Raw genomic sequence first — 26,339 nt, forward strand, 5'->3', positions numbered from 1 at the left:
ATTATCCGCATGTCAACGAGCTTCGGAGCAAAGAATTTGCTGAAAAGTTTATGACGTAACAACCACTGTCAGATTACAGTTTTTACAACATCATAAAGGCCGATCACGTTTGTTTTTATGACGCGTTTTTTCTGCTTGATATATATCCCTTTCCTTAGTGAATTCAATCCTATTTAGCAATAACAACATCATGTAGGCTTTGTATTACTCCATTGTCCCCGCCTTGAAAAGATTGTTTGATGCCTCAAATTCCATAAACGTTCGGCGTAGAACTGGGTTCATTTAATGGATATTACAATTTCATGATTTAGCCTACATTCAGCTCATACTCAGTAATTAGAAATTGCTTATTCCAGATATTTGATGATAATGATACCAAGGGAGCATGTTGGGACACAATTTTTGGTAAATAATCCAGTCTTTACATTTCATTTTTTGCTGTTCCCGTTTATCTTGTGTCACAAAAGAATGTTCATTTAAGCTCAGTATTTGGGGAAAGTCGATTCCCCATCTGTATTGCATAAATAAAATATAGATAAGAAAGAACGAAAAAAATTGAAATTTCACTGAATTCGCAATGAAAAATGATAGAATGACAAAAACATACGGATTTGAGGGTGTTGATTTACAATCAGTCAATATTCCTCAATTTCTAAAATGCGGAGGAAATTTTTGCGCCTATTTATCCAATCAATATGTCATTTGACTCTGACCGTTGCTATTCTTAGGGAATTACCTTAATGAGTTGATTCCGTCTCAAATATGTTGCTATCAAATGGTATTTCAGCAAAAACTTAAATAGTCGCAAGCATGTACCAAATATATGTATAAAGTAGATACACCTTTCACATTTTCAGACCTATTTGACTCAATTGTTATATCGCTATCAATTGTTATTATGAAATTTTATCATTATTTCAATTTATGTTTTATTCTATGTGATATTGATGGGACACTATGGACTAGTTATTTGAAAATACGAAACATTTCATTTTAGATTTTAACCAAATCCCAGTAATATGTGCATAATTAATTGGTTTGCATCGAAATCCGTTCGTTGAAAACGAGAAACAGATTGCTATCTTTTTAAGGTTCCATTTCCGAAATGTGATTTTCCTTCAACTAGAACTAAGAAAGAGCAAGCAACGGTTTTATCTTTCGTTTATTAAATGGGACGTTGGATGAATAAGTTGAACATTATACTTAAAAATATTGTTTGTCTGCCTTTTGTCCTACCTTTATATATTTTTTACCACTTTAATCGTACTTTATGTCTTCCATTTTTCTTAATTTATTTATTTCACCTGCCAGTGGGTTGAATCAACTACACGATTCACTGATTGCGCAAAAAGCGTCCCTGACCAACGCCAATTCTATTTCTGTTTAGAATTTTCATTTTTCTTTTTCGTTATTACTTTTTTACTGTTAAATTAATTGCTACACAATTTTTAGGACGTGAAAAGAAATAAATTTGTGCAATATGGAATGGAAACTCTGTCAGTTCTTAGCAATTTGTATTGACTCGGGGCAACAACTTAAAACGTAGATGCCGCATAAAGACAGAATTGTGCGATCGCGTGGTTTTTTGTTTATTTATTGTCGATGAAAGATATCACACAAGTTTTCCGGTGAAATTACGTATAATATGTCTCGAAAAAATTCGAATACCGCGGATTATTGATCTTCTTCGCAAGAGGGGGCGGTTTCTTGCTATACTATACTGTAGTAAAATAAAGTTTGTGGAAAAAAAATGAACAAGATGGCACTTCTATGGTTTTGGCAATAATTGAAAACAATCACATATTGCTAAAAATGGCTGATGCCGATTATATATCAAGGCTTGTATAACTCATATAAATCTATATTCTGTAGTTGTTAGCAGCGAAACTTACTTTAATATTATATCAGCCGCCAATACGCCTTTAAAAAAGCGGGTACTGGAAGGACAACAAAGCAGTGGAATGGCTGAAAAAAGTAATTTTATTCAGGACATTATGATGAGACCAACCATGTGTACTCGAGAAGCTCATATGTCGATATAGAAAATTGGTGGACAACACCAATCCAGCTTTCCCAATTCGTGCGAATAGTTGCGAAGTCGGAAGTTTTTGACTTCAAATGAGCCATCAATTAATTTTTCTTAACCTTTCATATGCTATATTATACCTACTTGATTGCGTCGTACGTCAGTTGAAAAACTCACACCGAATCTAGTCACGCGACGCGGCTAATAACGCTCAGTGACAACCCTTTTAAAAAAAACTCAATAGAGAGTTTCTCCTTTCTCAATTTGTAGTGTTAAGTTGATTTAGTTCATGCATACAATAAAACTTATGCGTTGTCGCTGATAAAGACGAGGAAACCCGAAATTTTGCGGTTTATTTCATTTTAATAAGAAATGCACATCTTTTGCCTTTGTTAACTGGATTTGTACTCTATGTTGATTTTCTGTTCGAAAGCGAAATTTTGTCCAGTCATATGCTATGATTACATTAGTCTAACGGTCCAACCGTTGAAGATATGAGTCATCAAAGGAAAATTATCGATAGTGACGTAACATTTTTGCGAATGGCATCAATTAGCACCGCCGTTAGTGTGACATTCGTCTGTTTTTGATTATATATACAAACTACAGTACTTGTGGGTATTCAGACCAACTGTTTATTTGGTATGAAATGCCCAACATTTGCTTAGCACATTATCTACGTACAATTAAAATTTCATTATAAATTGACAGATTTTCACAATGAGTTCAATAAATCAACATTCTGCACCCGATCTAATATTAAACGACAAAAAATCCCATTTCTGACTCTAGTGCCCCATGGCTTGTCTACACGACCGATATCAAATGGTCCGTCAATATCGAGAGCTTTTACACTTCCTAGACCAGTGAGTATTTTTTAATTGACGGCAATTTTTTAGGACTAACAAGCTAAATTGAAAACTACTTTATTCGTTTTGTATTAGTATATTGGAACAGGTTTATCATTTTTTGGCACGCTTAGAGATTTTATTAAATTTTAAAGTTTATATTTTTTTTATTTAAAAAACATTTTTTTCATTTTTCATGTGCGTGCGTCGTTTCATATAGCAAAACACGCCATATCATTACGGACATCGACCTTGGAAGTGATAACAGATTTTGGGCGTGTGGAGATCAGACCACTTCCCCCATTGATGAAACGCTGTTTAAATCTGTCCAACATTTACAAGAAGAACCGACCGCGTGGGCAATCACTCTTCCAAAAGATAGGGTTATATCTTCGATTCGATAATTTTCAAATCTCTATGAAGTGAGGTAAACAGGTGTCACGAAAAGTGTGTTCATTATTCATAAACCCTTTGTAGCTGAGCGGCACTTGGGGAGACGTGAATCTTTCCATCGGCGATTGGGTCTGATGATAACGCGACAAAAGCTAAGAAGAGGTAGGATTGATTTTTGTTTCAAGGCGTGGTGTACCCCACCCGAGATACTTTCCAAAAGTAAATATGTGTTGAACCAACTCTTAAGTCACACTCAATCTTGATGTTTATTTTGTTTGTTTCGAGTTGATTTGAAGTAACATCAAATAGGATGACTGTCATGTCTATATCTGTCGATAAGGCTTTCAAGATGATTTGATTTTTTATTGTTACGTCACAACAAATAGGGAGTATTATAAAAAAAATTCTGGTCCTCCTGAAGTATGTGCACCAAGATGGCGCACAACCTGGATTCAGGTTGTGTACCAGATTAGGGTTCAGGTTATGCGACATCTTGGTGCGCATACTTCAGGAGTATCAAAATTCTTTTATCATGAAACAAGAATATCAAACTGTTTCCTCAAGAATACTACTCAGAAAGACTTCGCTGAAGAAAAACTGTGAACATTGCCGATGCGCAGGCAGATGAGCCACTGAAAATCGTAGGGACGTACCCGGTTGTCGTTGCATCTTATACCGTAAAATATCGGTACTTATATAGCTACAACAAACGACACAAATGTTGTAAAATAGATGTTATTATGCAATTCGAAATGCCCCATAAAGGTGGAATTGGAGACGCGTTGATTGATGATTTTTCATTAGCATAAACCATTTAACATTTTGTAAAAACTAGGCCAAGAAATTACAAAAATGATATTTCCTGGACGCAGGAAAGAATCTAAACTAGGCCAAAATTGTTTATAGCAATTTATAAACAGAGACTGAGCGTGAAAAATAGTCTAATTTAAATAATATTGTGTCAATAATTCTCAAATTCAGTTTTCCAATTTCGTGCTTGACTGTCACAAAGACTCCCCTCTATTTATTTTAGGATTTTGCGTTTTTAGATAATCGTACGTGTTCTTAATAAACGTCGCAATAAAAATAGTTGTCCCGAGTTTAATAAGCAGCGTAGGCGTGCCGTTAAATAGTCAAATGAATTTACTTTAGTAAATCGTGACCACGCGATTGAGCAAATCAACATTCCCGCCTTAACTGAGTGACAGCATTACCAAGAGTATTATCATTGTGTCTACAGAAAATTCTCGTGCTAAAAAAATGACTAATTTTTGCACAGGAATGAATGAATAGTCTGACATAGTTTGTCAAACATTGATCACTAATTTTCCCTCCCCTTTGAATTGAAATGAGAATTGTTATTTGACATATATCAATATTGAGTCGTGGTTCAGCGTACTAGCCAAAGAATATCGGTGTATCGATATGGGAGAATTTTTCGTGACATCGCCCAAAAATCTAGTCATGGAAATTTTGAACCAGAAATTGCGATTTTAAGGTTGTGCAAATTGTGTCGCGGTGCTATTTCGCGCATTCAAAAATAATAATTACTTGGTATTTGGCTCAGTTCAAATATTGCAAAACTTCGGCGAGCTACTTCAGATAGTTTTAACAAAAAAGTGCTTTGAAAATAATCCTGTGGTAGTAGTGTTAGCGTTCTTCCCTCACGAAGAGACAACTTATCTAGCGAATCGAGTTATAATTACCACACAAGTGAAAGAAAATAAACATAAATTATCAATATTATCACATAATTATTATCCCAAACTTTCCCATTTGGTGTGTCATTGAAGTTTCGTAACAAAATATTTCTATGTCCTATTGTCAACGGTCTAAAATGACGCTATCGACATATTGTGTCCGAGAGGTAAATCTCGAGTTAATAGTATTTGCGTTTTAATAATGATAATTTGTGTCATTACCTTTGTAACTTTGTTGAAATTCTATATTCGATTGTTTACTCATCCACAAAATTCCGATATGTTTGCAATGTAATCGAGTTATTTGCTCATTGATAAGACGTTTCAATTCGATTGAGACACATCTTGGCAAATTTACTCACTTCGAAATTGTGATAATGTTATTCCTCTTTCGCACGACGTTCCCGAAAAAAACAAACAAAGAGGGCTTTCCACATAGTTCAGATAAGATCTTTAAAGTTGCGTCAATGCGGGTCCCATCGAAAGAAGCAAATATGGAACACGATCAAACAATTCACAACTATATTAATACTCAATAACATGTCATGAATATCAAGTGACAAAAGTCAAGATAGCAAACAAGACCCACCTTCTCGCGTCGTTTTATTTTTGAATGTTTACTGTCTTCAGTGTAATGATGATGGCTTGGCATCAACGAGATTTTCTCACAATTGTAAACCGCTAATTTTTAAATACATATACTTACGTTAATTGAATACACGATTTTTATAATTTTAAAATCTCTAGGGAAGTTTCCACAGGGTGACATAATGGGCAAACTTGATGCAAATTCCGACCTGGATTTATCGCACAATTAGTTATCGTATGGGAGCTCCTGAAGTATGTGCACCAAGATGGCGCACAACCTGAACATAGTATGTGTACCAGGTTAGGGTTCAGGTTGTGCGCCATCTTGGTGCACATACTTCGGGAGCGCCATCGTATGTGCATAACAAAGCAAACAATAGAGCAAGATCTTCCCGATCGGAAGTCGCCAACCGATTATATACTAGCTCAGTCGCGTATAGGCAGTTATATATATAATGATCGTAAACCAGAAGACATGAACGAACCATGTTTAATATTTTTATAATCGTGGCTAATGCGGCGCACAAGAGTCATGTTTTGTCAGCAGTACTCTTCTACTTGAGTATTGAATATTAGTTATATAGCCTATGAATGAGCAGTGTATTAATGAAATTATACAACATTGCAATGTTGCGTGAAAACAACAATTCAATATAATCAAAAAAATTCTGTAAAGTTCAAACGAATCAAACAATTCCTGCTAACGATGGTTTCCTATCAATATGTGAAAGTTTATTGTTTTTTGTCATCGCCAGTCTTTCATCTTCACTTAATCGTTTTCCCTACAATTCCACATATGATATAAAATAGCATTTAAATAAAAGATTAAATTAATCACTTTTTCATGAAATACAAACTGCGAGGATGAATTTTTTTTTTCATAATGAACGACATACGTAGTGTATATATTTGTTAATATTTGATTTATGATAGCATTTAAAAGGTACTCCTCAAGCTGAGCTCAAATGCCCCAAATAGAAAATGTATTGAGAAGCAAAATGTGTATGAATTTCGATAACGTGATTATTTTTTGCTCAATACGCACAGATCGAAAAGATATACCATTGCACCTATGAAGATTAATAATACATAACGTTAATTTGAGCGCACGGTCTGTTGCTCTTGGTTCGTGTCATTCGCTTGTAAATCGTTCTGAAAAAGCGGTCAATGCCATCGACCAATCCTTGATTAAATGTTCCGATAGGTGACCGAGATATTCAAATCATGAGTTCTCTAAGATACAAAATCGGATTACCATGTTAATCGCTCATCAAAAATATGGTTATCTAAAATGCTGCCGACTGCAGAATATTTATTGTAAAATCTTATATTGTAAATATTTAAATTATTTCGTAACTATAATAATTCACATTACAGTTACCGTAACCTACACCTTCGGAACGCATTTGGATTGCTACACAAACGAGTCGTCCCGCCACCTTTGACCCGATCGTTGTCTCGCCATTGTATCATGTTGCCACAACATGGCTTTTGAGAGTGTCGCTCCAGCTTACGGAAATGTAGGCGGGAATATCAGTAGACTATAATGTCTCAGTCATGTAATTTAATGCTCAAAGTGTCAAGAAAATTCACTGCTTTGGATGCGACATTCTACTCCTCCCACTACGCCCTTCTTGCTCATAGTGTTACCTAAACACAAGGCAGTATCTATCGCGACACAAGACTGGCACGCGCGGACTGTAGTGGAATAGGTGTACAACACAACATTACATGATTGTGAGAGAGATTTATCTTGTAAAACTTAATCTCTATCGTTACAAGAAACTGTTGCTTATTTTTGTTGTTGTCAACGAAGTCCCACAAGACAAATTTGTTGGGGAGGCGGTGTTTGTGTTGTAACAACGGCGTCAACTATTAGATACGAATAGCACGCTGCAATAAAAGCAGGTGGGATTAGTAATTATGGAATGGAGTGGAAAGGCGATGTAATTTTCCCGAACAAGGCCCATGCGTGATCGAAGATATATGTTTAATTGGCGGAAATAAACATATTGCGGGAACATTTCGTAAACTTTGATAAATATTTTTATTCATTCGTGTGGGGCCCTGCTTTGCGATATACACGATGTTGGAATATTAGTTCAGAGTTATAAATCGTTCTAATTTTTTTTCTAGTCGGGTTGTGTGCACACCGGCCGCGCACAGAAATCAGAAATTTCCAACACGACTCCGAGTAAGCCATCCACTTTAAAGCATGGTATTTTTGTTAACAGTTCAATATCGTTTACCATCGGCCTATGTTTCATTTGTTAGGTTTACAAAAAAATTTTGTTTTTACCATAGGATAAATTGTTTTGGAAAACCCCCTCTTCAATGGATTGTTAGCTTGAAACTGGAAGCCTCAAAAAACGCATTTGTAAGACGCTTGTGCGAGTTGATGCACAAAGTAAATTCATTACACAATTTTATTTTTATCAGTTCTATCTTCTAATTTCTTAGTGTTTCGCGAGGCGAGATAAAAAGTGTAGGTGCTTCGGGACAAAAAAGTTTGAGAAATGCTGGTTTAAGCTGTTCCGGTGCTTCAAAAAAATATAATTTTCCGCTTAAAGTTTCCATCTTTCCAAGACATCCTGCTCAGTCATAGTCTTATGCATCGTTTTTCAACTTAATTAATAAACCCCAGCTAATGCATTATATTTTTTGCTGGTGTCCTTGTATTTCAGTCCATGCCATTCGATATCAAATTCTTTCGTCTTAGAACACAGCTGAATCGTGTCATACACTTAACATTTCGACCAACACAAACTCGTGTAATTTCTTGAGTTTGACGTCGGACTGAAAATGCCCATTCTTGTTTGTAGTTTTACAGGTCATGGAGGTACGAACTATGCGGAAACGATTTGGTTGTTTGAAATATGTATGTAAATATTTCTATGGCGATTTGCAAACCGAAAATATATCATCTAATTGAACTTGATTGATACGGTCTAAATTCCATTTATGTTAGCGAAAAAGTAATCTAATAACGTTTTTTAGCGATATATCTACAAATGAATTATCGCTCCATCACAATCGAATGCCATATGTCTAATTTTTTTTTCGAATGTTCTTCGACTGTGCTTCCAACGTATCACGCCGTAATTTTTAGAATCCGTAGTCTTTTCGCTATATCATGAAATATCATTCTGAAATCTTAACTTCATGATAACCCGATTAGTGTAATAAAAGCCATATAAAAATATGCGATTAAGAACTTATCTCTCATGAGTTTTCTTCAAATAAACATTGAAGGCACGTCGCGTTTGTACAAAAGAAACAACTCTAAGTAAGACAACTCATTGTAAGAAACAACTCTAAGCCAATGTGAAATTTGGAAACACTAACACTAAACACACACACTAAAGTCGAAGAAGAGAAAACCTTTCAGTTATTGTATTATAGCCTACGATTAAAATAGTATCGGTGTTTCAGCACTCACCAATTGATTCATTTTTTACTTTTTCACCAATGGCTGATCAAAATGGAGTTAAATGCAAAATTACAGTCGAGGTTTGGCCTGCCCTACTACAGCCAATAGCACTTTTTACTTAGATACCTCATTTTGGCATTTCTAAGTTTGTGAGTCACATTTTACTTTTCTAGATTTGCTTAGGTATGTCCGCATCTTGTAAATCATATTCTATCAGACGTCAGCAAACTTTATGTTATCTGCTAAACTTAAAAACAACAGCAGAAGCGGCTGGGATAGATTGTTTATTAGTGCTTTGCGCTGCTGCTTGAATATTTGCAGACAAATTATTTTGAAAAGACTATTAGTTTTGAGAGAGTCAAGCCACAAAGAAGCTGCTAAATTGAACGAACGCGGAACGTGTTGCGTACCATTTGCTCGTCTAAATCAATACGATTTTGGGAATGCAACCTAGTAGGGGGTGCAGTTTTATAGAAAATGCCAAATTTCGGAGGCAAAGCCAGAGCATAGAAAGACCGAAGAAAATACTGAGCAGCCTAGGCGCTTCTATCTTCAACTGTCGGCACTGAAAATTTGAAAGAAACGAATGTTTCCCTGGCCTTCGAAAATTTCTTTCTATGCTTTGCTATTGCCAAATATTTCACGAGTCTTAGCAAAATTTATAGCCAGTCATAATCGTAGATGGTGGATTATGAGGTATACCGGTTCGCAGGTTAATTAAGCTGGGCAAATTTACGTTTAATTTATTCTTTAGGAATATGGCTGACTGATAAATCCCCCCTCAGAACTTGAGTACCGCATTATATGGGTGTGAGTGTGTAAAAGAGTAGATGTTTTTTAGATTTTTTTTAGTATATTTTGGTGTTATCCATAATATTCACTATTCGGATAACGGATATATATATCCGTATATTTACTTATTGTGAGGGAATCCATTTCACGAGATTTTTGTGGTGAATTGATTAAAAATCACGACACAGTTTTATTGTTAATATATACACATACACTGCACGAGCATATACATACATGAAATCATGCAAAAGTAAACATTCATGCATTTTCAGCATTTTTAGGTGAAAAGTATCCAGAAAATGCTGGTGTACAGCGGAGACAAAGTCCAATGGGAGTCGATAGCGATGTTCCAGATACTTAAGAAGGAGGTCATGGCAAATAAATAAGGAGGAAAGAAATCGGCAACTATTCTGCAGTGATGAAAACAGACAAAATGTGTAAGTCTCAGAATAGGTTTGTACACTCTGTATGGTTGAAGTGAAGTTCACTCCAGCATTTTACGGATAGCTAAAATATATGCAAAAAATTGTGAATAAAAAAAAGTTGTTATTATATAGAAGCTCTGTGGCAGTGGTTCCCAATTACATCATGCTCAAAAACTAAACGTGTAGTAATTTGATGACCAAAATTGAATGAATAATATAAAACAATTAATTTTATAAACATTTATATATATTTCAGAAAATTACTGGGAAGTGAAAAAACTGCGCGTGTTTGCCATCGAGTTTTTGGAATTGACGCGTGCTTTACTTAAGCAAAATGAATGCTGCCAAGTTTTTACGGCGTGATACTCAACACACATGCAATCACTATTAGGGCAACACGTTAATTAATACCAGATATAAAACAAACAATATAATTTACGATAATTTAAAACTTGTAACTTTTACGATTTAAATGAAACAAGCCAGCAGCCCAAGAATATTTTAAACCTATAGTGTTGATGATAGCTAATATTGCCTTGTCGAGTAACGTCCCTAATTGATTGTGCTATCTGTCTAGTGCTAACGTGTCGCAGTTGCGTCATTTGTTAGATTGTTCTCATGCTGTAAGCATCTTATGTTGGGTGTTATGCTGGTGTAATAAAGAAGTAAGCGTATTGGGTTGAACCCTTATTCTATAGCGATAGAGTTTATTTTATTTATCGAACCATGAAACACACAATACATGCATGAATATATAAATAATAAAAAACAGATGCTTTGGTATAAGACTGGGCGACAACGATACGACATTTTGGGTCATCAGAGGCTGTTGCCACCCATGAATATATAATATCTTGGTTGCAGAACTCAACATATAACCAAGACATTATTAACATATAGGTTAAGAAACACCGAGCTGGAGGATGTCAGCGGTCGATGAATGTTTTCCCGAGCATCGATTTCCTTGTTTATTTCCGTAAGAATTGCAAATCAGCAATAAGTTTACAATGACGTAACAATTGGATTTATGCTGCCGCTCAGACACTTCTTTCGCTCAGACAGATATTAAAGCGCAGTTGTAAACTTTTCCCTTTTTTGGTAGTTTTGCGTGTTATTCGTCTGTTTAACAAAATTAAAATTAATACCTGCTCAGACAATCAGTGATGGGGAGCATATTTCAGGGGTCAAGGATCAGGGGTCACACCTTAGTTGTACAATTAATTTGCTTTCCTGATCCTTCATCATGCTTTTGCTGATAGTCCTGTCCAAATGAATTCACTTTGCCAACAGGTTTTTTACTTGCGCCGGAATACGGAAACCCGACTCCTTGAATACAGTATGTGCGAATTATATTCAGCAGTACCGTAATTCTGTAACAGCTAAGCAGTATGGCTGAATAGTGGTTCTGCCTATCTGCAGATCTGCCTATGGCTGTATGGGTGAATTCTGGAATTTGGTAATGATTCACTGATCTCTGGATCGCAGTTGAAGTACCGTACCGGTACTCCTGACCGCCAGCAGTTACCGTACCGCATTGGCTAGTCTAATCTTAGTGTGAATATAGGATTTACATATTCATCCCGGGGAGAGGAAAGACGATACCTTAAGACAGCTTAACCATATGGCTGTATGGCGAACCACAGCCTCTCGTCCGGTTACTATTCTGCCATTCCATGTCGGGTATGGGATTAGTTGGGTATTTGTTTTCGGAAGCATGGACTTCATGGCGGTTACATGAACCACCCTAAGCGCATTCCTAACGCTTAGCAGGATGAGTCACTATGAGATACAGGTAAGACAAAGTACGGTATGAATATGCGCTTAAGCTGTTAAATTGTTCAATTTTTTTAAATCTGAAACAGAATTTAATTTCTAGCCTATTTGTATCGGTACATGGTCATGATAATTCCATTTGTTTATGGATAGAATTTCATGCTTGGCTAGTCTACAGCCTACAGCAAAGATCAACTTGAATGAGCTTCCTGTTGATGTTCTGATTATCATATTCCACTATCTTGATGAGAAGTCTTTACGAACGATAGCGAAAGTTTGCCATTATTTTAATGAAATATCATCATCTAATGAAATCTGGCAGAAATGGATGAAGACTCGTATAATGACCAGGTGAGAATATATGAGGAAAATAATGAAATCATGAAAAGTTCTTATATAGTCATAGGAACCAAACTAAATTCTTTGTTCATATCATGTGCTCGGTTTTGTTGTAGGATAACATACATACATTTTACTGCTGTCTGGCTGTAGGATAGGATACAATTTACATATTTATCCCATGGCGGGAGAAAGCTGATAAGATGGCTTTATCATATTGTAAACCACAGCCTCATGTCCTGTTCCCAGTCATGTCGGGTATAGGATTAGATAGCTAGTTATTTGTTTCAGATATTGGAAGAAGATATCGGCGGCGAGGATTCCGGGAAATTCTCGAATGAGTTCGCAGGGTAATCAGAAAAGTGGTGGCAAGCGTATTCTTAGTGCCACACCACCGGCTATCCAATTAAGATTAACTTTATGGCATCAAGTATACCTAATTTCCTTTGGCGCCTATGGTCTGTATCCCAGATCGATTATGAAATTACATATAAGTAGGCCTTTTTATAGATCTTATTGTGTTTTTCATTATAGCTCAGATCATGGATTGAATATGATTCTATGTCCTAAATTCAAAGAGCAATGTCGACTATCAATCAAATGGCGACAAGGCAGACGCAAGGAAAAAACATTTACCAAGTTTGAGAAGAAGTTTGTGTTAATATTCTATATTTCAAAGCTTTGATATCTTTTTGACAGAAGAACCTGATAACTAAGTTTGTGATATTCTGATCACAATACATAACATGAGTTTCCAGATATTTCAATGTTATCTTTTGTGTGATATATAGATATCGGTTTTACCTGTTTTGTAATTTGTTTCAATTTCACAGAAAAATTATTATCAGGAAGTCTATCAGGATATTATCAGGAACAGTTCTGCTGTTTATTGTTAAGTGCCCATCATCCAAACTCTTTGAAAAGTCTTATATGATTTATATGAGGCAATAATTAAAACCTGCTTTATTCAGTCAATCAGAGCACCATTTAGCCGTGTAGTTTTACATCCTTGGTTAATTTTTTGCTATTGATACAAACACTGGAAAAGTTGAACCAAGAGTGAGGATCATAAAGCCTGATATGACTGAAAACTTGGAAATATTTTCTGAGTAGCAATCATACTTTTGTTCATGATGTCTTCTGTCCTGGGTTGGTTCTTCAGCTAATTATCTTAATTTTACAGTTATTTGCCCTGGCTGGCCTATCACCAGGATGAAGCAGAACTATATCTTGCTCAGGGGGATGCAGTAAAAAAATATTCATCTGAACTATGGTTGAAAGCTGGTCGACTTCCGGTGGAAAAGTATGATGACAATCAGACCTGGGTGTCTCCTACAGTTGTTCATGAGGCAGCAGATGTTTGTCGATTTTGTCTGGATGATAATTTAATCATTACGGGAGGATGGTATGTTGCGGAGTGTTTGAACAATTTTCCAAAACATACCTGTAGGATTTTTCTTTATTAGAGCACGATATTTTATCGGTTGGAAAATTTTCAAAGTTATCGCTCCTGCTTCAATATCTTTTACAACGTAACATGGACTGTTATTGGTTAATAATGGTTCTTTTATGGTCTTGTGTGGAAAGAATTGTGGACTATTCGGTTCATATCATGCCATAGTATGGTTGAAAAACATCTATGTACCATATTTCGTTTAACTTGCTTAAAAAAAAGGGAAAGTTAAATGTGACTGGTTCCAGATCGCTGTTCCATGATCATACATCAGAGAGTTGTGGAGAAATCGATTTGTTAATTGAATATTAATCATCACTTGACATGGTCAGCATTCAAACAACAACATGATTCGAGTATATCAATCAATATACATTATAACCTATCTAATTCATTGAGTTCAATATTGTTTGATGTTTTTGCTCTGTTCAGGCATGGGAAATTATCATGGGCTTCCTTACGTGATCTTCATTTCATAACAAAGCACGATGCACATTCGGCAGATGTCAGTGATGTTGGTATTGTCGATGATGTCATAATTTCTGGATCACGTGATCACACTGTCAAAGTTGGTATTGCCACTGATTATATTATTACTACTTACTAGGGACCTTATAGTCGATTTGCTTTTGAACCATTTTTATATCTTCCATGTTTAACAGATTTGGAAATTGTCAGATAACATGGAAGAACTTGGACACCTTTTTACACAGGATATTGGTGACAATGTTCTCAGTATTGCAACAAACAAATTTAGAAGGTACATTGTGTATATAAAACTAGATAGTTATTTGTTTCAGATGCAGGGACTTGATGGTGGAGAAAACCATGAGCGACCACGGTTACGGCTTACGGGAACCACTTTCTGACGCCGAAGAGTCCAGCGATCCTCTCGAACAAAATTATCCAGCATAGGGTTCGAACCCATGAATCCGCGCAGGGTAGTCGGACTTGCTGTGGCAAGAGTGTTCCTAATGCTCAGTGTGATGCCCCAATCTGTGTAGAAATCCAGGACAATATCTTGGTGTTGCATTATCATTTGTTCTCTTCTGTGAGTTTTTGAGGAATATGTACCGACTTTGCCTTATATGTTAGGTATCAAATTTAAACTATTTAATGCCCAACCAGCGAAAGAATGGTCATTGGTTAATATATTTTTCTGTCATGATCCATTGTTAAATGTTTGGTGCAAGTCCAAGTCTGAGATACAATCTTTCTTTTCATTTCAAATATGTTTTCTACTGGATTGAAGGATAAGAAATGATGTATTTTCTATAACTGTAAATAGGCCAACTTGTAAGTTTCATTAAATTATTTATATATATGGGGAAACCTTCCATCGTACTGTAGTGGTAAAATTGAGAGAACAACACCACTCAAATGTGGTATTCGATTTGAGGGTTTTAAAATAATGTACTGATGCCGCAATGCATGTCGCTCGTTTTCAGGTGATGTCATATCGCTACCATTCATTCATATTGTGAACGCGGTTTGTTTCCCACAGCTTTGCTTAATCCTGATATTTTTTTCAATGCAAAGTTATTTTATAGTCTTAACACTAGAGCTTCTGTTTTGTGAGCTGGAGGGTATATACGTGCACATTTAATTCAGTTATACCTCCGGTTGATCGCTGGAATAGACATTTCGCGATAATCCTTGATGACATAACAAACATAGAATGCCGATATCATCGTCCTTGGTTTGCTTCGGCGAAATCAGTAATTTAATAAATCATCGTATGATGATTTTTATCAACAACGCTGCTGTGTCCGTGTTTGAATACTCGATTAGGACCCATTTTTCTGTGGAGATTGCATATATGCATAAAAAACGATTGAGACCTCACAATCTCAAACGACTGAATGAATAACGTCATAATTTTTTTTCACTTTTTGGTCCGCGAAAAACAGTGGAAGATTACTGGTCTGTATATATAACATAATGAGCCGAAATTAACGACTTAGTTTAGTCTGCATTGTGGTTTTGGGCATTAACAGTTGGATGGGATTTATTAAAAGGTCATCTCGGGTCACAAGGGAAATTGATTAGCTTGATCAAAATCTTTCTTGTACACCCCAATACAGCGGACATTACCAAGAAATGCTTACCATCTTCCATCCTTTTATATTTGTGAAGCGAAGCACGTGCCATGGTGATTACGCCAACTGCTGGATATTTCATATCTTTAGTCGCGAGTGTTGTGAAGGCGTCCGTTTTTTTTTTTCACTATAACTGACTTCAAAAACAAGCTCCTAGTCTAGACTTCACCCGTCATTTGTTTGATAAACTTATCAAAGATCTTTTCTCCTACAGACCTTGGGTGTGACTGTCTTTTCATTAAATTTATCACACTTCATCTTGGTAAAACTATTAATAATGCCTCTAAGATCTGTCTGATTTTATTTGCCAAGTTGTCATGGCTCACGGTGCAACGTGCCCATCAGATTTACGCTTTGGTGAATATACTAATAAAATGTTATACACGTAATATTTATTTACATCGTGAGAGGAACGCATGGTTGGGACATTATTAAATTGTAATAAATTTATTGAATAAATTTGGCTCCACTGTATATTATATTACAAAGAAGCTGTCAAATCAGAATGAACTCATTTTTACACTGAAACTAAGATAACAATTGTTTATTTGGCTAACGAATTTATTGGCGATGATTATTGAATCATGATAGTGTTCTATCTGACAGTTCGGTTATCTGACTGACGTTTAATCCTTTGCTTCAAACAAATTCTCGCAAAAGCTGCCATGCGTCTATCTTTTCGGCCACCAAAAAAGCGAGAACAAGTAATGTGTCTATCTGTACTCAGCTGCTTGTTCACCATAAAATTTTACAAAGAAAATAGGATTATTCTTGTTGATATATTAACAATATACATGTTCCCAATGTTTATGGAATTAATGTCGAAATAGTAATCGTATATTTAATTACAACGACATGACATTCATGTTTTCTGTTGGTGGATCCTGATATTTTTTACATGTTTCATGGACGCAAAATTCTGTCGTGAAATCTAAGTTTATGAGATTTCAATACTCCCGTAGTATGTGTACCAGGTTAGGATTAGGCCATAATTTTATTCCTATTTTCCTCAATTTGAATATTCCCCTACCCATAGGTTTCAGTCTTTGGACACAACTTTATGTCAAATAGGCGAACAAAATTAGTTACTTCCATATTTGTACACGCACTTCTGGAGCGCCGGAATTTCTTTACTGGAACAACGATCATTTCGTTGGTAAATGGGGAAAGCCCTGTGATTTGTTGGGCAGTTTTTATCCCGAGACATGCGCGTTAATACGAACGGCCTGAATTGATCACAAAGAAAAAAATTCTTTGCGGGATGTCAGTATATTTGGGGATGAATTGTATCGAACGCAAAGTCAAAACACACTGGGTTTATCCTCGTCGTAAACTGACCTCGCGGGGCGAAAATAGCGACGGTGTTGATTCAGATGCCACATTATCGCCGTTCTTCGATTCAAATCCCCAAAATGTTCAATTGTAAATTGACAGTAGCGTGTTATCAAGAAAAACTAGTCCTATCATAACTCGATTTGTTGTCTTATCACAATAGAAGCCATCCCTTCAGATCAAATCTTGGCGTGCCGATGCCCGTCAATACCGGAATCACAATAATTTGTCCTTTTATGTTGTTCGTATCAAAAGAAGATCATTTTACCAGAAATAGAACTATATGTAAACTACACAAGAATGATAATGTCATTGATGCCAATACTTTAATCCGTGTTCAAATATACTACGAATCGTTTGATGAATATTTACGTCATAATTCAATCATTCTGCTGTTGCAATAACAGTCACGTCAAGTCCCCAAAATTCCGTTTAAATCTTTTTTTTTTATCTATCCGTGAGGTTGCGAAATGCGTCTGGATCGGTCATAATTTAAAAAAAAAACATTTTTGCAAATCGTCAAAGTGATTCAGTGAGTTCTATATCATTGCGTATGTTCGTTCGCGTATGTTCAAGTTATTTAGCTGTGATCTCCATTATTGGATTTACCGCAGTTTTACTTTCAATTTATTATGCAGAATGGTCTGCTTCAATATTGACCGATTTCCTATGTGTAACGTGGTTTTAATCATCTGAATCAACTTTCAATTTCGTCTAAACTAAATTTTTTAACAGTGCTTTTATCATTGCACAACAAAGATAGAACATATACGTAGGAACACTAATCAAGATATTTTCTTATTGGAATGTGGAATTAGCTTCGTTTTCTTTGTTTTGCGGTTAATAAAAATCTTACTCCGAGATAACTGAATATTTTTAAGCACACATGTGCATACATGCACGTAATATAACCGGATATAAAATATCTAGCGGACACTAATTCTTTTCATGGATCGGAATTTATCCAATGCGGTTTAGTGATTTTTAACACAGCTTGTGTACTGTACAATTTGCGGCATTAATTATCGACCGTATTAAAATTTATGACTCTTACTATCTTTGGGTCATGTTGATTTTGACGACACGAAAATGACCCGTTTTATTGTGATTTCTTGCAACCCGTGTCTGATTTCATTAGCTTATACATATCGAAAGTATATACTGTTATGTGTAACCATAACAGTAAATAATGAAGCGAATTGTTTGTCGGGTCAAATAATATCGAAATTAATCATGTCGCTAGGTGATGGGTAATATTGAATTACAAGGTCGAACCCTGGCAAACAAACACACCTATATCAGGAAACAAATACCATATTTCATTATTTATAGTTAGATGATTTGGATCAAATTTTTCCATGCAGCTTATCAACCCATTTTTAGTAAATGTTTATCAAAGCACTCGAAACATCAGAAGGTTTTCCATGACGATATTTCGTTTTTTTACACAAATATCACGTCTCTGGTATGCAACGTTGCACTGTTAGGCATCAATTCAAGTAATAGAAATCATTATTCATGTTAAAAAAGTTGCCGTTTTTTTGAAAACCCGACTTTTTGAAGAAATAATATGATAACTTTTAATGAAAAAAAGGTTTAATTTGGATTTTGTTTATCAATGCAAAATAATTGCAGAGCAAACTTGTACAATACCAAATAGGACACACCAATGGGAATATTCCGAGTCATCAATACACAGATATAATCTCATTGGTCTTTATATCGTATGTGAATCTGGTCCCCCGTTTCACACACACACACACACCGGTCTGTATACAACAAGTGCGACCAAATTAAGGTATTTTCCTTTTGGGTATGCATGAAACGATATCAGGATCGGGACTTGGATCGACTGTACCTTATTAGTTGATCATTGTTTTCTCACTATTTTCGCAGGATATTCGCAGTTGGGTCGGGAGGAACAGGTGGGACACATCCGTTGCAAATCAGAGATATAGAAAGGTATGTACGGTATTCTCACCATATTTTTTCGTAAGACAGATATATTGCAGATATTGTATTCACTTTTTCCTGCTCACAAAATCAACAACTGTTCATGGCAGATAATTAACTCCTACCGAGCCCATGAAACGATGCTTTTGATGTTGTGAGCACTTTCTGTGCTTTTTTTGGAAAACGTTATTTATTCGTTGTAATATCAACCTAATTTACAATCTCTTGACAAAATTACTGATTTTAATGATGTTTTTATAATGTTTCTTCGAGCATACCGCGTTATTTACATAATCACAAGTTACGTGGCGATACATATCAGCAGTCCGATTATTTCTACATCAAATTAGCGACCGCGCCACACGTGAGATGAAAGGTGATTACACGCCATTCGGTGCGTTTCAAATAGTTCGCTTATCTTTTGTTTTCCGTCATTTTCAAAAGGCCGAATATATACATTTTTGTTTTCTTTCGATGACTTACGAATATGTACCTAATTATCACACAGCGTCGATGGCGCGGAACCGGGTCCCTTTCCTGTGTTGATTATGAAGGCAACTCGCATGTTCCCACAGCGGCAGATGTTTGATTTTTCTTAATAAATTTATCAAACGTGCTTGAATTTTATTTTGTAAATCTAACAAGGCGCTTCATTTTAGCCCCGAAGGGAAATTAAATTGTTTAGGTCGTTGAAAAGCTTGCCACGTTACTCCAGAGCGCCTTCAAGTGGTAACTAACTATCCTGTAGTTTTTTAATCAATAGTAGTGGTACCTAAGAATTCTGAATCACCATAGGGAACACAAATGTAAATAAATAAATAAATTATCACTAATAACATGCTGCACATACACATACATGTCAATTCCAGTTCAACGCATTTGTATAATCTCGGTCATTCATACAAGAACGGATCTGGTGTCTTGGATTGTCATTTTCAATCTCCCAATCTTCTAATGTCGACAGGATACGACACATATATAAGATTGTGGGATATTCGAACAAGTTACAGGTATAGTCAAATATACTAATATTTGGGAAATTATGTACCAATTTTGATTTTAAAAGGATCTTTTTACAATCTCCCTACATGAAGCAACTTGTACCGAAAAGCGTTAATATCAATTATTTGAATTATTAGTTGGACAGGGTACCTCATCCACGCCTATACGTCATTGTATCTCGATAAACAGTGTATTTTATTGGTAAGATAGTTGTCAAATAAATCTATTCCGAGGCAGTTAATTTATTGTAAACAATCTACTTTGGAACTGATGAAATTTTCACATACTTTCGTTAACAGAGAATGCGTTCGTTCCTGGGAAGAACCCCACGATAACACGGTGTATTGCGTAACATCAGATTGCAGGTATGGGTTTGTATCGGGTTCTTGTCGACATGGCGTTACAAGACTGTGGGACACCAGAATGAAAAATTGTTTACAAGTAAGCGTTGACTATTATGAAAAGTAGTCTAATTTGTGTTTTGCTTTGTTACTGTTCGAAAACCACCTAGAAGTGTTGTAAATATTTGTTGGTAGACTGATTAACACAGTTTTACTAGACAAGGTAATGGGTACATCAAACAATAGTCTCAGAGTCAGCTTCAAGAGTCTCTATTCAACCCACTGCACTCCTGGTCCTGAGTATTCCTGTTATTCAAAAAGTCAATATGAATGTGCGTGAAAAACACGTTTTTTTAATTGTGTAAGGAAAGAATAGCACCTTGTTTTGCGTTAGTAACGTGCGCTATTCATTGGTTAAAATATTTAATCCACAGTAACCATCACTATGTACCTGCTACACTTCAGTTTATTCCGTTTTCTAAACCTCGGACCCGTGCGTCCCGCCGGACGAATTCATGCGCCCCACTGGAAGTTTTGTCGCCGATCCCCCGCCAGCTGTTTACAATAAAAGTTTCCAGAGAAAACGCGAAATGAAAACCAATTTTTGTGTAACGTACCATTGTAAGAGGACTCAATTTTACTTCAATTCTTCTTCTCCACAAACGCCAAATCCTACCAAAATTAAACTGTAATGTATGGACGGTATGGTGTATGAAATTTTATTTAATGTGCGGCCCGCGGCAAAACTGAAATATAGTTTGCGGCCCCACAAGACATTTGGGTTGGACATGGCTGTTCTAAATCATATGAGTGTTAAATTACCTATAAGTTGTTATCTGTTAAAGAAGTGATCCTAATTTATTTTTTCTCCTTTTCAGACTTTCTACCTTGCGGGCAAAGTCAGCAGTCCTGTGTACAGCGTTCGATTTACTCATACGCACTTATTTGCTGCGTTGGCTCGTCGTTTGGTTGTGTTGGACTTTAGATAGACAGGGGTCGGCAACCTACGGCCCACGGGCCAGAAATTATATTATAACCTAACAAGTATATAATTCTCAATAACTCGTTGAATGAGCTTATAATTTAGGTATAATTAGACAAATGACAACAAAAAGCAGAAAAGTTGATGCTAAGTGCAATTGGTTTGGTGGCGCAGAAAATATTCAAATGGTCAGTCTTCGAACTCTGCTAAAAATTAAACTTCAGATATGTGTGAAAAAATGTGATTCATCGGCCATCCGTTTGGATTTTAACTTTTACGAATATGTGCGGCCCGCCAATGACTTGCAACTTTATTTTGGCCCGCGAGCGACAAAACGTTGCCGACCCCTGCGATGGAAGCAGTAGGCTTATATTGTCTATTATGTATACGACAGGATGGCCTAAAAAGAACAGAACCCAACTTATTTGGAACATATTCTAGAGGGAGTATAGCTTCTAGATTGCTGGAATTTTAAATGTCGTTTGTCCTTTCATTTTTTTAGCTATGCACTTATTTTTGACCGTCATGTTTTCGGCCGCTGTATCTTTTCTTGAATATAATATATTTTGTTAATTCATCTTGCATTGCAAGTATTCATCAAATTCCCACCAGGATGACACTATTGTGTCTCTATATTATTTATATTGTCTTCTCTATGCTTTTTGCTTCAAAGCAAAATTTTAAGATACTCCAACACGACATGCCACAGTCTTCTTGGCCATTTTCAAGCATGAGCGGTTGGCGACTAGTACTCAGGTTTTGTGGGCAACGCACAATGCTACGTAGCACCAAATCAGGATTGCTATCTGGCAATTTAAATGCTAGTCCAGACTTTGGTGGGGCGGACTTAGTGTTGTGGTGTGCTTCAATTCAACTTCATTGTAAGATTTAAATTATGGATTAGGCTTAAGTTGGTATTGGCGGACTTGAATGAATCCGCTGTCCCCGGGGAACATTAAAACGACAAAACAGTAGATCGACATATGGAAAATAACTTATTTACACCCAATTTTTTATTATCGTTACACCGCTCGCTGAAGAATTAAGTTGTAAATATATGCCCTTTGATCACAGTTGTTCGAGAGGAATCTTCAATTAACATTCGCCAGAGTGTCGCAGTGTTACTTTTGCAGTCCTGTCAAAATAAAAGCAGTTTGAGAACGCAAATTTATATGAAAAATCAGCCCTGAAAACGGGAACGACACAAGCGTAGAAATTTGTCCACAGCGAGTCCGCTTCTCTAGATTTAATAAAAGTCGAGCAAGGAACTTACAGGTAGAAACGGCGTCTAACGAAGACGTTGAGTGTTTCATCAATGAAAAAGGGCTCAGATTCGATGAAACATCTTGATTTGAGAAGACATCGGAATTAACAAATGTGCCGCGAGGCGCTATGGTGTTGCGTTTTTACAAGGCCGGATTTGCCATTAGGCAACGCAGGGTGACGTCTTTGTGCATCGGCTTTCAATTTTAACCTATTATTCGATTATTAGGTCAATTTTTAAGGCTCTTTTCATAATAGAACTGATATTTGTTTTATCGGGTTAATATTTATTGTCCCAAATATATACAATTTAAAAGGTTACGGTCGAATAAATGAATTTGTCTTAATTTATGATACTCTACTTCTTCCATATTAAAAACAAAATATGCTAATTTACATTACTTGAGCAGTTTTTAACCTAATAATGCCTTATTTAAAAAAATATCGTTACATATAATATACTAAATTATCTAAGCAACAATGAATTCGACAATTATATATATTTACTATTATGGATTTTTTAATATTATCTTAGACCCGTTTTTTCACAAAATGGAATGTACCTTTATTTATCAGTATTTGGGCTACACCCGCCTACTATCCATCTCGACTAGACACGGGTCTTATGACGCTGGGATTTCCGGTGCCATGACGTTTTATTACAGCCTCTAGTTTCTTCGAGTGTTTTTAAATGCAAATTACTATTCAATCTACTTGGGGATTAGTGCACAATCCTTCCCGTATTGAATGTTGGTATTTCACGGATTAAACCTTTTAAATAAATCTACGGTGCACGTCATGATAAAATATTTATTACGTCATTGATAAAGAAGGGCACCACAAATGGCATAGCCTAGGCCTAGGGCGTCTCATTGTTTAAATCCAGACTTGTAATCACCCTAACAGAGACTGTGGAGTCGGAGTTTGGCATATCTCACTGAAGCCTGGAGTTCATTCATCGGAGTCGAATTTCTGAAATCGTCGGGGCTGGAATTTCAGATTTTCTATCGTGATATGAGAATTCAAGAAGGATTAGGTTTACTACGCCTTCTTTCAACTCTATGAAAGAATTCTTGAATACGCCAAAGTTTTTGTTAACATAGTTTAATTTTATCGGAGTATTGATCTGGAGTCGGGGCTATTTCTATTATTTTTGCATTCGTTTGACACTTATTTCAACATGATTACATCTACATATATATATATATATATTTCGTACGAATAAGGAAAAGCACATTTAGTATATATATATCGAAATCGCATCTGCAGGGTGATTCATTGTGGAGGAAAGTTTCAAGTATGCCTTCCTGCCCTGCTAAACGTCCCGAAACAATGTCCCAAAAATATACTTACCCTCTTGGTTGCTTAGCATTCCTTTCACACAGTGAGCATTTGTTGGCGTATGTCACACCGTCACTTCCACACACTGGAGATAGGATCATTGGACAAATGCCATTGGACTCTCTTTCTGAACATTTCAACTAGGGTGTAAAACGAAAATGTTATTGCTTGCTCCAACATATTTTAACTGTAACTCACGGTCTCCAAACTTTATGAACTAGACTTTCAGATGAAATGTATTTTCCTAATAGGTGATGCATTTCGTGCATATACATCGATGATGATGATACTTTTTACTATTTTGACACATGTTTCTAATAACGGCATTGTGTATTTTATTATTTTTAATACACACATTACATCCAAATAAGCTAGTAGGCTATTTATTATATATATTTAAACCAGGCCAAGTAAATTTTCTTCAGGGTTCAAAACAGTGTACGACTATATTGTTTATATATATAGGCATTATTGTTCAACTTCTTTATTTATTGAACATCTTTATCATCTGTGAACTAAGCGATATAGTTAGAATCAATTATTTTCCTCTACATTAAATCCAAAGTGCATACTAAATTTGTTATTAAACGTAAGTTGAAAATTACTCACATCTGCCTCGCGTTCTTCATTCGCTGTACATAGCACTGTATAAAACATAATTGCAGTTTTGATATATACTGCATAAACTGTGAACCGGTGGGCCGGAGATCTAGGTTTGTCATTTTTTTAGTATGTGCAAATTATTTTCCCTTGAGATAAATTTATTATACTATATATATTAATTTTATTCTGATCAATAGGCAAATGCAATACCGCCGACATGATGCTTCAACGGTTCATGGAATAGTTTTGAATCTACTCGGTTGTGTACCGTTTACAATAATTATAAATAGTAATAAATGACTTACACACCATCGCTGACAAACACACCAACAGGAAGAGCGTGGCTTTCCACATTTTTCTAATTAGGCTATGGAAAATGTTAAACCTGTAATTAAAATATTTTATCTTTATAGTTATATTAAGGAATATGACCTGTGTCTTGAAGGGTTGTGGAATTAGCATATACATTATAAAGGACGCAAATTTGTTTGTGTTGGTCTCAACTTTTCCTTGTCTTAGCGGTGGGTTATCACTGAAAAAGTTTTGTGATGAATTTTATTCTATAAAATTTTCAGTTTTTACCGTTCATATGAAATAGACTTCGTTTGCGAGACTAATTTTTTATAAATCAACCCTGTAGAAATCGACCGCAAATTAATATGATCCGTTTATGACGTCCGTTTATGACAAATTTTCATTAGGTTGGGGTATTTAGTGCGCTCCTTGTTGGACACGAAGTGGACCTATAGATAGTTTTGTTAGAATGTTGGTATTGTGAAAAAAAAATCGCTTTGCTCATCAACTATCGGACCATTTGCTTTGAAATCTTCAGTGGTAAAGCTTGTTGTTGTCGCCAGAAGGCTATTACTTTCGATTAAAATCGATAAGTAACGATTAAAATCGATAAGTAATAAAATCGATAAGTAAAAAATCGATAAGTAATAATATCATGTATAATTAGATATGGTTGCAGATTGCAAACCGGGGTTGAAATACTTGTTGCATAATATTGTTGAATGGATAAAAATTTGGTAGACTGCTTTATCGAAACACAAAACGATTATTGGTATTCCACGTTTACCTGGTATCATTCACTAGAAAAAATTTACCAATATGTACTGTCAAGTCATCCAAGGATGACGGCACAACTCCTATGAAGTGTTACTGATATTCAGTGCTGCAAGATATTCATCGCTATATTCAGTTTAACTATTAATCTTTCCAGAACATCTTCATTATACATTTCGTCCCCTCGTTACTACTTTCTCATTCAAATATTCAACGGCACCTTATTCTATGATTGATGAAAACATGAACTGCATAAATCATTCCAGATCAAAGTTGGTTTCCATACCAATGTAACTTGATAGCATCGTACCTTGACTAAATATACGAGAAAATAAATTGCACGACTGTCAGTATAAACTCAATAAAAGTTTTGAACCAAGTTCTCAGTACACGTCATCAATGATTGTTTTCTAACTGCCCTCGTATTTTGTTGAGGCGGTTTTTGAAAGCACATACAAGTCTCGTAAGTAGAAAACTAAATCGACTTTATGTAAATAGTGACGTCAAAAATTTTGAAAAAATATATATATTCAAAATCAGTTTCATCGTTTCCGTGATAACCCACTTCTAACAGCACTGCAAATTATT

At 35.7% G+C, this 26,339-nt stretch overlaps 2 protein-coding genes across 2 annotated transcripts; one reads left to right on the top strand and one right to left on the bottom strand.

The window, feature by feature from the left end:
* The first annotated feature begins 12,045 nt into the window (after positions 1–12,045).
* On the top strand, positions 12,046–22,187 carry LOC120336426 (F-box/WD repeat-containing protein 4-like). Its single transcript, XM_039404105.2, has 9 exons — positions 12,046–12,326; positions 12,849–12,965; positions 13,498–13,719; positions 14,200–14,335; positions 14,430–14,527; positions 19,095–19,160; positions 20,021–20,161; positions 20,453–20,594; positions 21,373–22,187. The coding sequence occupies exons 1-9, from the start codon at positions 12,121–12,123 to the stop codon at positions 21,481–21,483; spliced, it is 1,239 nt and encodes a 412-aa protein (XP_039260039.2). The 5' UTR covers positions 12,046–12,120; the 3' UTR covers positions 21,484–22,187.
* A 271-nt stretch (positions 22,188–22,458) lies between these two features.
* LOC120336427 (serine protease inhibitor Kazal-type 1-like) lies at positions 22,459–25,085 on the bottom strand. The gene is made up of 4 exons (XM_039404107.2): positions 24,989–25,085; positions 24,690–24,724; positions 24,093–24,220; positions 22,459–22,611 (listed from the first exon to the last, which is right to left on the bottom strand). Exons 1-4 carry the CDS (start codon positions 25,035–25,037, stop codon positions 22,572–22,574), a joined length of 252 nt encoding a protein of 83 aa, XP_039260041.1. The 5' UTR covers positions 25,038–25,085; the 3' UTR covers positions 22,459–22,571.
* Between the last annotated feature and the right edge of the window lie 1,254 nt (positions 25,086–26,339).

This window comes from Styela clava, chromosome 2 (genome assembly GCF_964204865.1).
Source record: "Styela clava chromosome 2, kaStyClav1.hap1.2, whole genome shotgun sequence".
NCBI lineage: Eukaryota > Metazoa > Chordata > Ascidiacea > Stolidobranchia > Styelidae > Styela > Styela clava.

Coding starts and splice junctions, on each gene's coding strand:
- LOC120336426 (XM_039404105.2), top strand. CDS start 12,121: ATGGATAGAATTTCATGCTTGGCTAGTCTACAGCCTACAGCAAAGATC. Junction 13,720..14,199: donor TTAATCATTACGGGAGGATG/GTATGTTGCGGA, acceptor TGCTCTGTTCAG/GCATGGGAAATTATCATGGG. Junction 20,595..21,372: donor GAATGAAAAATTGTTTACAA/GTAAGCGTTGAC, acceptor TCTCCTTTTCAG/ACTTTCTACCTTGCGGGCAA.
- LOC120336427 (XM_039404107.2), bottom strand. CDS start 25,037: ATGTGGAAAGCCACGCTCTTCCTGTTGGTGTGTTTGTCAGCGATGGTG. Junction 24,725..24,988: donor GTGTTTGTCAGCGATGGTGT/GTAAGTCATTTA, acceptor TGTTTTATACAG/TGCTATGTACAGCGAATGAA. Junction 24,221..24,689: donor ATGAAGAACGCGAGGCAGAT/GTGAGTAATTTT, acceptor TTTACACCCTAG/TTGAAATGTTCAGAAAGAGA.